Here is an 11,858-nt window from a genome sequence, read left to right as displayed (position 1 = left end):
TAGCGTTTAAATCTTGTAAAAATCTATCATAAAATAATTTTTATTAGATTCTAATATATCTCTTTTGTATCACTGTTATACCGAACGTAATAATTAATCTTATATATCGCACATATGTATGTATACGTATATGTATGTACGTGTAATTTGTTTTATTTTATTTTAATCTCACGTTAAGTCGAGAAATTCTTTGTTACTTCGTCTCCGAAGTTTTTTTTCTTTTTCTTTTTTTCTCTCTCTTCTGCTTTATGACTAGGTTCATTACGCTTAAGGAGATAAGAATAACGAAAATTTTTATTATGTTTTCTTAATTGTATATTATACTTAATGTAGTAGAAATAAAAAAATTATAAGAAAGAAAAAGTATATAGTTATAATTGGTAAATCAAGTTTCATATATAGATAATATTTAAATAATATTTAAACTTCCACATTATATAATTTTAGATATGAAGTTATGGAATATTCGCGTACGATAAAAAGAAAAAGAAAAGAATATATATAAATATCTTTTGCATCGCGAATAATATCGCTTGCCCGGATCTCGTCGTGTAAGGTTACTATATACAAAGATTCAACTAGATTAACGTCGACACAATATGAAAAGGAAGTATGCGAATTGAATTACGTGAATGTTACATGACAGATACATTGTTGACGTGTCCAAGAATCTCTATGGAATGCGAATTCATAAATAGAGAGAGAGAAAGAGAGAAGGGTGGATGAGATCAAAGAGCATGTGCATAACATATAACATATGGTATATATATATACATACATATATAGTCAGCGTTTCTATAAGAAGAACTTTTAATAATAATAATTTCAAGAGTGATCGTAAGATGTTTGCCAATCTAACAATAAACTGAATTACATTTTAACGAAATACAAAAGAGAATGTATTTATTATTAAAATCTTTCGAATATTCTCAATGATATATGATAACTGATGATATGACTAAAAATAGATAATAAATTAACGATTTATGTTTTATTGTTTTGAAATAAGAAATTATATATTAATTGTTTAATACAATTATTACATACTTCGAATTTAATCATTACAATTGAAATTTAATTTTATTTGGCACTTTTATCCAAGAGGTCGCCACTGATTCGTTACAAAGTATCTACCGTCGATAATACAGTTTGATAGTTATATCATCTTAGTGTGATGTTCATTCTATTGTATATTTCGTTTGTGGTATGATATAACGCGGTCGTGTAAGGAAAATTTTTTGAATAAACTTGAAGTATGCTGTGAAAAAACTAAACATGGCGGATGAAGATGTAAATGGAGATTCGGATGAACAGCAACAGGAAAAGTCACAGAAAAAGGCAGCTAAATATGACAGCGGTGCTGCAGATTTGGAAAGAGTTACCGATTATGCGGAGGAAAAGGAAATATCCTCGTCGGACGGATTTTCATGCGTAAGTTTTCTTTTAATCATTTTCATCCACGTGTTTTACTATAATTTATTATGATTTCTTTAATGAATTTGTAAATATCGACAAATATATACCAACTAACCTCATATTCTAATCTCCGTTATTTTAATATACGTGCGAAACGTAAGTTTGTTTTAACGTGATATATAAATCAAGAAGAACAACAAAGCTAACCTATAAAAAGACTTTAGAAAGCATTCGTTCTATACTGTAACATTGAAAAGTTAACAAATTTGTAACAGGCACTCAGTATAATTGGTGATCGTCGTAATAAAGAAGCTGCTGAAAAGAAAGCAAAGGAGAAAGAACTTCTTAAGGTTTCGATCAAAAAAGAAGATGTTGATCTCATTGTAAGGAACCGCACTGCGTCAAACATTTTTTTTATCTATATTATCTAACACCTCCCATTGCGTCGTGAAATACTTTACAAAGAGTCATCCTTGCTATTTCAGATGAAGGAAATGGAAATAAATCGTAATTTAGCTGAACAAACGCTCAGAGAACATAGGGGAGACGTTGTGGAAGCTCTGATTACACTTACGAACTGACTGAACGGTGCAATTAGCACAAAAATCTCATTACTTCAAATTCCATTGTAAAATATACAAGATAGAGATTGCTATGAGAGTTTCAATAATTAATATTTATTAATATAACTTACAAAATATACATCGTACCTATGCGACATTATATTTCTTAATTCCCCAATAATTTCTTCTCTGTGTAAGTTATAGATATATGAGCGAATATCTGCAACATTTATTGTCAAATTAGTTTATTTTATTATTGATAATAATATAACTATGAGACTATTTAATAAGTTTAATATTTAATATATATATATGTATATGTATATATATATATATATACACATATATAAATGATAATACAAACATACCTTATATGTCGATACGCAGCAATGAATGTTCTCCTTTCAATTGATAATCTTTTACAAAAATGGATTATCTTTCCAAATATTTCAGAGATAGATTGAAACACATACGAACGTACACATATTTAGAGATTTACGAATTCTTATTAGCCTGCATAAAATATTTTTATAGTCGATACGAAATTCTAACTTTACTTGCACTTTATCCACATTTACAATTTTTTAAAGAAATATTTTATCTCTATCAAGTATACATTTGGTATCTTACGTTATTGGAGAATATTTCTGATCCTGACAAACTAACGTAATGTAAGTTAATCGTACCAAAATCTTTTGTCATTGCCCCTTTTTTTTATTAGCACAAGAACTTAGACTTTGTGATAAAAAAAAAAAAAAAAAAAAAAAAAAAAGAAATGAACATAGAGATCCATTATAAATTTACTGCAATGTTGTAAAGGGTAATGAAACTCACGCAAAATTCACATAATTATATAATGAAAATGTCATTTATTTGATGTGGTGCAATGACTTAAAGTAAATGGAAAAATGAATGTCTGTATGAGCTGGGTTTGATGAACAGCACTCGTGCACTAAAAACGATTACCACTGTTGGACCATTCTTATAAAAGTCTTTGAATTTAAATGCAACATACAATGGAAGTGTACCAAACAGCGATGCAGTGGTAGCTAATGTGACACGAATGTGCTGAATTCCATGATGAGGTAACACTTGTCTTACTTGTACTTAGTTTATCAAATTATGCAGTCATACGCTCATAGAATCTTATTGCGAATTGGTTCAAAGAATCGAATATCTATTGTTATTTTTTTTTTCTTTCTTTAAATTGTCATACAGATTAATAGTAGTTTTTCAAGAGGAAAAAAAAAGGAAAAAAAAAAAAAGAGGAAAAAACAAAGAAAAAAGAAGAAGTAAAGAAATATTCAACGTCACAAGTTCCACGAGTAATCGCCGCACAGTCCCAAAGATAGTTTTCGCAAAATGGACGTGGATTTTCTAAAAAGTGTGAGCGAGAACGGCCAAAATCTGTTCCTCAAAATCTCTTATCATATTTCGTTCTTCTATTGCTTTCTTTGTTTAAGCCTTATCAATCTATGGCTTTCAAAAGGACGATCGTGTAAAAAACTGTGGAAAAGTCTTAACTATATTTCCGTAAGATTTCTCTGAACTTGATGCGATTGTAATCATTATCGCCGTAATGAATACAACAAATATGCATCAAGATAAAAAAATCTTTGACGCGTCTAAATCGTACTAATTCTCGACGTAATTTTTTCTCTTTCTGTTTCTCTCTTTTTTTCTTTTTTTTCTTTTTAAATTATTATATTTCATTTATTAAAGCGTCCCCACACTGGTTTCTTTTTTATTATTTTTTTGTCGTCTCTCTCTTTCCTCTATCTCTCTCTCTCTCTCTCTCTTTTTTGTCTTTTTTCCCTTTTTCACTTTTTTCATTTTTTTCTTTTTTTTTTTTTTTTTTTTTTTTAAGGAACATGAGTTTAGCACAGTCTGTAAAATATAATAAATTATGCTGGTTTTATCATACAGTAAAAGTATGCTTATACATGTCGGTTTCAGTCCTTATAAAATACAGTAGATATGTACAGTAAAAAGCTTAAAATCGAAGGATATCTTTCGAATATGCTAGATTTGGGACTGCCCGGATATAATGATCGTTTACTTAACAAATGTATTTCACTGGCTGCCAAGATCATCAGAGAGTCTAGAGAGAAGGGGAGCAATGATACACGGTTGCAGTAATTACAGTGGTCTTATCACAGAACATGTATGGCATTAATCATCCTCATTGTTAATGTTAATGGTAAGTATTCGTATTTAAAACGATTGGTAAAACTAGATCGGAGGATCAGGAAGCCAGTACAGTACTAAATGATGATTATTGTTTGCCGCTGGTTGCCCATAATTCGATTTTTTTTCTAAGCATTTTAACAATAGGACATAAGCGTTATCAAACGTAAAACGAAAGGTGTCTACACGCTTTATTTCGATTCGCAAGATAAAAAAAGAAAGAGAGAAAAAAATAATAATAAAAGAAATACATTCGTAAATCGAACACACATAGTTTTTTTTTTTTGATATTATTGAGAAAGTCAATGAAATGGAATTTTTATTTCTTTCTCGTTTAAAAATTTCAAAAATAAAATTATAATGATCAGGTACGCGTGACGAATCTACTTATGTCCTTTTGTTATTAAAAAGAAAAAAAAAGAAAAAAAGATAAAGAAAGAAAAGAAACCGAGAAAGAAAAATTTTAACCACGTGATTTTGCAATTTGATGATAGTATAGTAGTAGTAGTAGTAGTAGTGTAGTAGAGCAGTAGTAGCAGTAGTAGTGGTAGTAGTAGTGGTAGTAGTAGTAATGTAGTAGTAGAATAGTAGAGTAGTGTAGTAGTAGTGTAGTAGTGTAGTAGTAGTAGTAGTAGTAGTAGTAGTAGTAGTAGTAGTAATAGTGGTAGTAGTAGTAGTAGTAGTAGTAATAGCGGTAGTAGTAGTAGTAATAGTAATAATAATAATAATAATAATAATAATAATAATAATAATAATAAAAATAATTTGTTACACAAAAAACAATGAATATTTCATTACTATAATTGACTAACGTTTATTTATACAATTTTCAATTTTCTTTTTTGCTTTACCACCTCATTCATAATACCTAATAAAGTTTTTATCATCTCTCTTTGATACTTTATCGTAACATTTTTAATTAATACACGTATTCTTGGGCACATGAACGATATAGACATTTTTTTTTTTTTTATAATAATCAACACAGGACTTGATAAATTATGGACAACCTTAAATTTAATACAATAATAATAATAATAATAATATAATAATATATAATAATAATAATAATAATAATAATAATAATTCAATCTATCACTTTAGCTACTATGCAATACTTGAGAAAACAAAACAAACTGTGCCTTAATCCTTTGGAAAGAAATGGACTTGAGTTAAAGAGGAAACGGAAAAAACAGAATTAGACGAGACATAGGAGAAGAAGAAGAAGAAGAAGAAGAAGAAGGGAAAATGGTTGATTGGATGCAAGGACTAAAAAATATAAAGAACGATCAATTTAGCTGAGAAAAAAAATGTACAAAAATATAAGCAGGGATAGGAGAGGGCACAGATTGCGTAGCATTAATAGTAATCATAGTAGTAATTGTAATCGTATGTGTTAAAGAGAAAGAGATCATAAAAAACGCTAACTAGAATCATTTCTCCATAATGGAAGAGAATTTGACGCCTTTCTTTCTTTTTTTTTTCCTTTCGTATAACTAATGATAATTAAAAAAAAAAAAAAGAAATTAAAAGAAAAAAATCACTATCGATATAAACAAAGTATCTAACCATCCGTTAATTTGCTGCATGGCAGACAGAGGAGGGGGTGGGACATATCGTTTGATCCGTGTCTAACAAAGGAACACAAAATATTTTAAAATCGTTTGGGATCGGGGAGGGTCGCGACGTCTATCACAACTTCCTTCGTGCATAGCAATTGTGGTAAAATAACAGCAGCCGAGTGTAGTCCAATTCCGGCTTGGTCCTTTCTTTTAAATTCTTTCTCAATTTTGTTCACTCTTTTATGTATCTTTCAATTTATCGGTCTGTTACCTTTCATCTTATTTCATTGAAATCTTTTCTCACTCTCTTTCTCTTTCTATCTTTCTCATTTTCTTTTTCTCTCTCTTATTCTCTCGTTCATCATTCATTCATTCATTCATTCATTCATTCATTCATGCATTCATTCATTCATCCAAATTTCTCTCTCATTTTTTAATGTCCTTCCCTCTCTGACTGCTCCAGTTTTTCCATTTCGTCCACTACTCTTTTTCTCTCCCTTTCTCTCTCTCTCTTTCTCTCTTTCTTTCAGACAGATTATTCTTTTTTTTGTCACGTTACCAGCAACAAGGAAGAAAACGTAAATTATCGATAAAAGTTCTAAACAGAGAGTAAATGATGCGACAGCTGTGGTCGTTTCGCAGCACATTCGTGCCGACGGATAATCATCATCGTCGTATAACGTCGATACGTTTTGAAGACTGGAGAAAGTAGTAGTAGTAGTAGTAATAGTAGTAGTAATAGTAGTAGTGTAGTAGTAGTAGTAGGAATAGTAATAGTAGTAGTAGTAGGAATAGTAGTAGTAGTAGTAATAGTAGTGTAGTAGTAGTAGTGTAGTAGTAATTGGCTTCGTTCGTGAAAATACACCGTTCATCGCATGGGAGTGTACAGTCAATAGTAGATGTGGTAGGACCGAGCATTGACGATACCGATAACGATGACGATGACGATGACGATGACTATAACGATGACGAGACGACGACGACGACGACGACGACGATGACGACGATGACAACAATGACGACGACGACGATAACGATGACGACGATGATGATGATGACGACAACTACACAACGACGACAGCGAGGATGATACAACATTCTCCTTGCTTCTCTCTCGAGTCGTTTTCTACATCTTCGTTTTACTTCATCGTCGTTTATCGAGCTTTGCATTCATCATCGTCCAAGTACATTTTAATTTATTTTAATTTAATTTAATTTATTTTAATTTAATTTTATTTTCCTTCTTTTTCTTCTTCTTCTTTTTCTTTCCTTTATAATCACTGTCTAACAATAAGACGCACGCACACTTTTCACTGACACAGAAATCAGAATAAACGAGTGTAAGATAGATCTCCCCTCCCCTCTCCCCTTCCTCTCATCCTCCTCTCTCTTCACTCTCTGAGATGATGATGACGACGACGACGAAGACGACGACGACAACGACGACGACGGCGGCCATTTTTTTTCTTTCACACAACGAATATATGTTATATATGTATGTGTATATGTACGAGTGTATTTATATGTTTGTTGTGTATGTGTGTATGTGTTTATACGCGCGTGTATGTATAATGTATATGCTGTTTTCATTTTGTTCTTGTTGCATTTATCGTCGTAAGTTGGACCAGTAGCTGCCGCACACTAGGAAACATTTATTTAGCACTACCTCGTAATCATCACTGTACACAAAAGTCATGAAGGATGTAGAAGTGGTGGGGGCGACGTGGATGTTGTGCCCGGAGTAAGGGGTGATTGCTTTCAGCTCTGTTTCACTCGTTTCCTTGGTGGTCCGATAGGTGGAATTTGTTGAGTGGCTAACGCACGGAAGGCTTCGGCTATCAGATGCGGATGGGAATTTACCATGGATTTAAATCCCGCTGTATCCATCACGTCCGTCGCATGTCTAAACAATTAAGAATCAGAATGGTTGGATTATATGATCGCTTAAAAAAAAAAAAAATAAAAAAAGAAGGAAAAAAAAAAAGATTAGAAAAGTAACAAAACCACTTGTATAATATTTCAATATTTTACTTTGTTATTATTTTATTTATTTTATTTATTTTATTTATTGCTCGTAATATTTCAAATGCATTCGTAAATTTACATAAAGATACTTACGTATTAATGAAATCTATGGCTTGGGCTTTAAGTTGATCAGCACTATGTAAATCGGCGAGTATAAGAATGTCCGCTGCATTTTCAATGGCCAAACTCCCGCAAAGTGCTTCCTCGCACATTACCTTTAGCCTCTCGAGAGCATACTTATCCGCCGCTGCTAAAAGATCGTCCGCCATTTTTTCAAGATTCGACGCTTTGCCGGTGTATATAAATCTTAACATCTCCCGCAGTACTTCGTGATCCACGTCGGTGATGTCCACCCGATTTTGTTTCCTCTCCTCCATCTCGTGTTCGAACATCGCCGAAAAAACGGGACTTCGTGCTAAAGTAAAAAAAAAAAAAAAAAATTCAATTAATATTTTTTTTTTCGAAGATTTAATGATTCGTCGATGATCTACGTTTTTACGATATGTCTATGAAATAGTTCGTCAATGATCTACAAATAGTTCGTCCGGATCTGCGAATAAAACGATTCAATGATTTACAGTATATCGTGATGTACAAGTTCATCGATGATAGAAACTCGAACGTTGACGAGTCACTCCGTAGACATTTTAAATTATTGCTTCGATTCTGTACTTTTTTCTTTTCTTTTTTTCTTTTTTTTTGTAATCGTAACATCGAGTATAACGATTCGACGATCTCCGTATTCTTACGACACGTTTCTGTGAAGTGTGTAGTTCGTCAATGATCTATGGAGTGTCTGTGAATAAAACGATTCAATGATTTAGAGTGTGTCTATATGGAATAATTCGTCAATGATTCATAAAGTGTCTGTGAATAAAACGATTCAATGATCTAGAGTGTGCCCTATGGAGTAATTGATGGGATGATTCACGATGCGTCTACGAATGAAACGATTAAACGATCTACAAAGTACGTTTGCGGTGTACTCGCGTCAATGGTAGATCACTTTTCTACGAAGAAGTTCATCAATACGATACAGAAATGAAAAATATCAACGAGATAGCAATTTCGTAGACGTTTCAAAACTAATCTTAAATTAATTTATTCTTTTCTTGATTTTTCTACAAATGATCTCTTGTCCTTAATTAGCCATGCTTACCCGCGAGAATGGCTTTGTGCGCCTGAAATTCTCTTCCACAAACGGTCAGCGTGACGTCGCTGAATTTTTGGTTTTCAAATAAAAGACCAAGATCGTCGGGTAGTCGACAGTCCGGTACTTTGAACTGTATCGTGTTACTTTGTCCGGAAATGTTAACACTGTCTGCGACCACACTGACCTAAAACGATAAATAATATCGTCAGTGGTTTTATCGTTATAATCGTGGTTTTGATTAAAACAAGTATATATAATTAACATACAAAGGTATATACCTCACAGAATATCGTGAGTTTATCGTCCGGTAAGAGTCCATTGGCTTCGTCCAATAGAAAATCTCTCCTAATGAACTTTTTAAAGCCCCAATCTTTACCCTGAACGAACCTGTACGCTCGTTGACTCTCTGAAAGCAAAAAAAAAATCAGATATATTTTTTATTTTTTTTTATTTTTTTTTTTACACATTATATACTAATTCAAACGTTCTTTTTGTTTCTTTTTCTTTTTTTTTTCATTCGATCGTATAACCGAACATCGATCGATCGACAAACTTCGTCGAGAATCTTTAAAATACCCTGCATTGCATTCGGGGTATATAATCGATCAAAATTTGTCGATTTAATTGACACAACTTTTTCATTTTAATATACGTATATATTTCGTTTATGCAATTATTCATTCCGTTCGACTTACCCATTGCTTTGGTTTCTTCCCTTTTGGCATTAAGAATAGAAAATTTGAACTTTGCCCTGACTTCTGATTTATTGCAGGAAACAAGAAGGAGGTACAGGGACAGGTAGTCTTTGCTCTCCTCGTCCAGACCCTTAGGGTTCACTCTTAGGCACCTAAAAGGAATCAACGTTAACTTTATTGTGTCCATTTACGTCTTTTCTTTTTTCCTTTTTTTATATATATATATATATATATATATATATATATATATATATATATATATATATAGAAAAATTCTTCCAATAACAATCAGCATTTGATATATCAAAGAGAAATAAATTACTGCGGCTAAAATGATTGAAATAGAGAGAGAAAAAAAAAAGAAAGAATAAACGATCGTATGCAATGCAAAGAATCTTAAACAATTTTATTCATTTAAATAGCTTCATAGAGCTTTACAATAATAATATATAATATATTATATTGAACGAGATATACAAATTTGTTTGTCTTTTCCTTTTTTTTTCTTCCTTTATTTCTTTTTATCTTCATTAAAAAAAAAATAATCATCGAATCATTGTTAGACTCGTCGATAAGAATTAAAAATCGACATGAATAACGTACTGTTAATTCATTGTTAATGTTTCTTTTTTTCTTTCTTTCTTTTTTCTCTTTCCTCCTCGCCCTTCCTCCACACGAACACACGAATACACATACACACACATCCAAATCTCTTACCATTTCAATTTATCGTTGGCTCCCGCCGAAAAAGTGGACGACTTGAGAACTTCTCCCATTTCCTCGCGGCAGAAGCTGAAGTTATTTATCGTCCACATGTAGCTGAATTTGACCACCTTCACCTGTGCACATAAAACCTTCAAATGCGACACCACGTCAGAGTCTATTCCGTGGAATCTACCTTAATCTAACTATACGCTAAATATTACGAGAAAAAAAAATATATATATACACCTAGATTTTTGTGCGTGTATACGTATATGTATGTATGAATGAATGAATGAATGAATGAATGAATGAATGAATGAATGAATGAATGAATGAATGAATGTGTACGAATGAATGTATGAACGTACGTGTGTATGTACGTATGTATATTGTTCGAACTCGTTTGTAGTTTAATATATACACGTATATCCAAATGTAACGCAAAAATTGGTCGAAATTGAGAGAAAATATGAAAAGAGTGCGCATCAATGAAGAATGGAGATAATGCAACACAACGAGGAATAGATATAGTCGACTCCCAAAAGAATGAACCAGCTGGATATAGTGACTATATCGTGATTGTCCTTGAGCTCGAGTGTACGAGGCAACGAAGTACTACAAGTATTTACACGTGTTATGTTGGGAAGTCAGGGTCGGTTGGTTCCGAGGGAAGAATCATCGAATTTCGGTACTCTTTTACGTAACTCTCCTTGATAAGAAGAAGAAGAAGAATCGTGTACTGTGTGTCTGCTCGTATCACTATCTCTCTTTTTCTCTCTATCTATTTGTTAAATACTAGTTCGACGATACGTTACGACGGCGTTAACCTATTTCGAAAAAAGAGACCTTTCGTCAATTCTCTTAGTCAAGCAAATATACGGTCGACCTATCGATACATATATCTACCCATACATACACATATACACACGCACGCACGCACGTATCTTGTAACGAGAGACAGAAAAAGAGAAAGAGTAATACGAGTTAGATTAAATATGGAGTCGATGTAAAAATAAAACTATATAGGAATTATTTGTTCGTTCGGGGTTACTCGTCGATAAAAGAGAATTCCTTTTTTATCGACGGCGAGTAAATCGATGCCATTTTTTTCTTCCCTCCCCAGACATCAATGATACTAGCAAGGTGGAAATAATTAAAGCGAAAAAGGGAGTTAAATGGAAGAAAAAAGAGACGTTTAAAAGGTGTGTTGTATATCTGCATGTGTGTGCGCGTGTGTGTGATATAAGAACGAATGACAACAAGGTGGCGAAGTAAAGGGGAACGCCTAAGGGAGAAGAAGAGGACGAAGAAGACGAAGACGAGGTCGAGCCCCCAGATGTCAATGATCTCTGACGTCATTTGTGTGCACGACCTTGGCGAACGAAACCAAGCCCAGAGCCAAATCTATCTTTCTAGATAGTTCCTTACGTGCTGACCTCGCTCGTTCTATCGCGCGTGTACAATTCGAAGGTTGATGCTTAATTTTGTAAATTTTGTTCAGTTTTTTTTTCTTTTTTTTCAAAGCAACCTTATTTATATCGGTACTTTCGAA

The 11,858-nt window shown here is 32.6% G+C and overlaps 2 protein-coding genes and 1 long non-coding RNA gene across 11 annotated transcripts in view; 2 read left to right on the top strand and 1 right to left on the bottom strand.

Moving 5' to 3' along the window:
- The first annotated feature begins 1,084 nt into the window (after positions 1–1,084).
- On the top strand, positions 1,085–2,134 carry LOC127066867 (huntingtin-interacting protein K). Its single transcript, XM_051001107.1, has 3 exons — positions 1,085–1,431; positions 1,692–1,799; positions 1,902–2,134. Exons 1-3 carry the CDS (start codon positions 1,276–1,278, stop codon positions 1,995–1,997), a joined length of 360 nt encoding a protein of 119 aa, XP_050857064.1. The 5' UTR covers positions 1,085–1,275; the 3' UTR covers positions 1,998–2,134.
- A 151-nt stretch (positions 2,135–2,285) lies between these two features.
- Positions 2,286–5,706, top strand: LOC127066869 (uncharacterized). The gene is made up of 2 exons (XR_007782515.1): positions 2,286–4,761; positions 4,799–5,706. It is a non-coding gene; the product is annotated as an uncharacterized LOC127066869 (long non-coding RNA).
- LOC127066846 (protein roadkill) overlaps positions 4,956–11,858 on the bottom strand; it is a 78,488-nt gene continuing 71,585 nt past the window's right edge. For 5 of the 9 annotated variants that reach the window (XM_051001060.1, XM_051001068.1, XM_051001067.1 and 2 more), the window contains 6 exons: positions 10,319–10,455; positions 9,602–9,753; positions 9,173–9,312; positions 8,913–9,090; positions 7,847–8,168; positions 4,956–7,631 (listed from right to left, as the gene is read on the bottom strand). In XM_051001060.1, the coding sequence (XP_050857017.1) occupies positions 7,487–7,631; positions 7,847–8,168; positions 8,913–9,090; positions 9,173–9,312; positions 9,602–9,753; positions 10,319–10,455 (1,074 nt within the window). In that variant the 3' untranslated portion in view covers positions 4,956–7,486. The remainder of the gene's footprint in view (positions 7,632–7,846; positions 8,169–8,912; positions 9,091–9,172; positions 9,313–9,601; positions 9,754–10,318; positions 10,456–11,858) is intronic. The other 4 variants (XM_051001063.1, XM_051001065.1, XM_051001061.1 and 1 more) reach the window with 3 other exon arrangements.

This window comes from Vespula vulgaris, chromosome 10 (assembly GCF_905475345.1).
Source record: "Vespula vulgaris chromosome 10, iyVesVulg1.1, whole genome shotgun sequence".
Taxonomy (NCBI): domain Eukaryota; kingdom Metazoa; phylum Arthropoda; class Insecta; order Hymenoptera; family Vespidae; genus Vespula; species Vespula vulgaris.
Note: the sequence above shows the minus strand (reverse complement) of the source record. Positions and strands in the feature narration are given on the sequence as shown.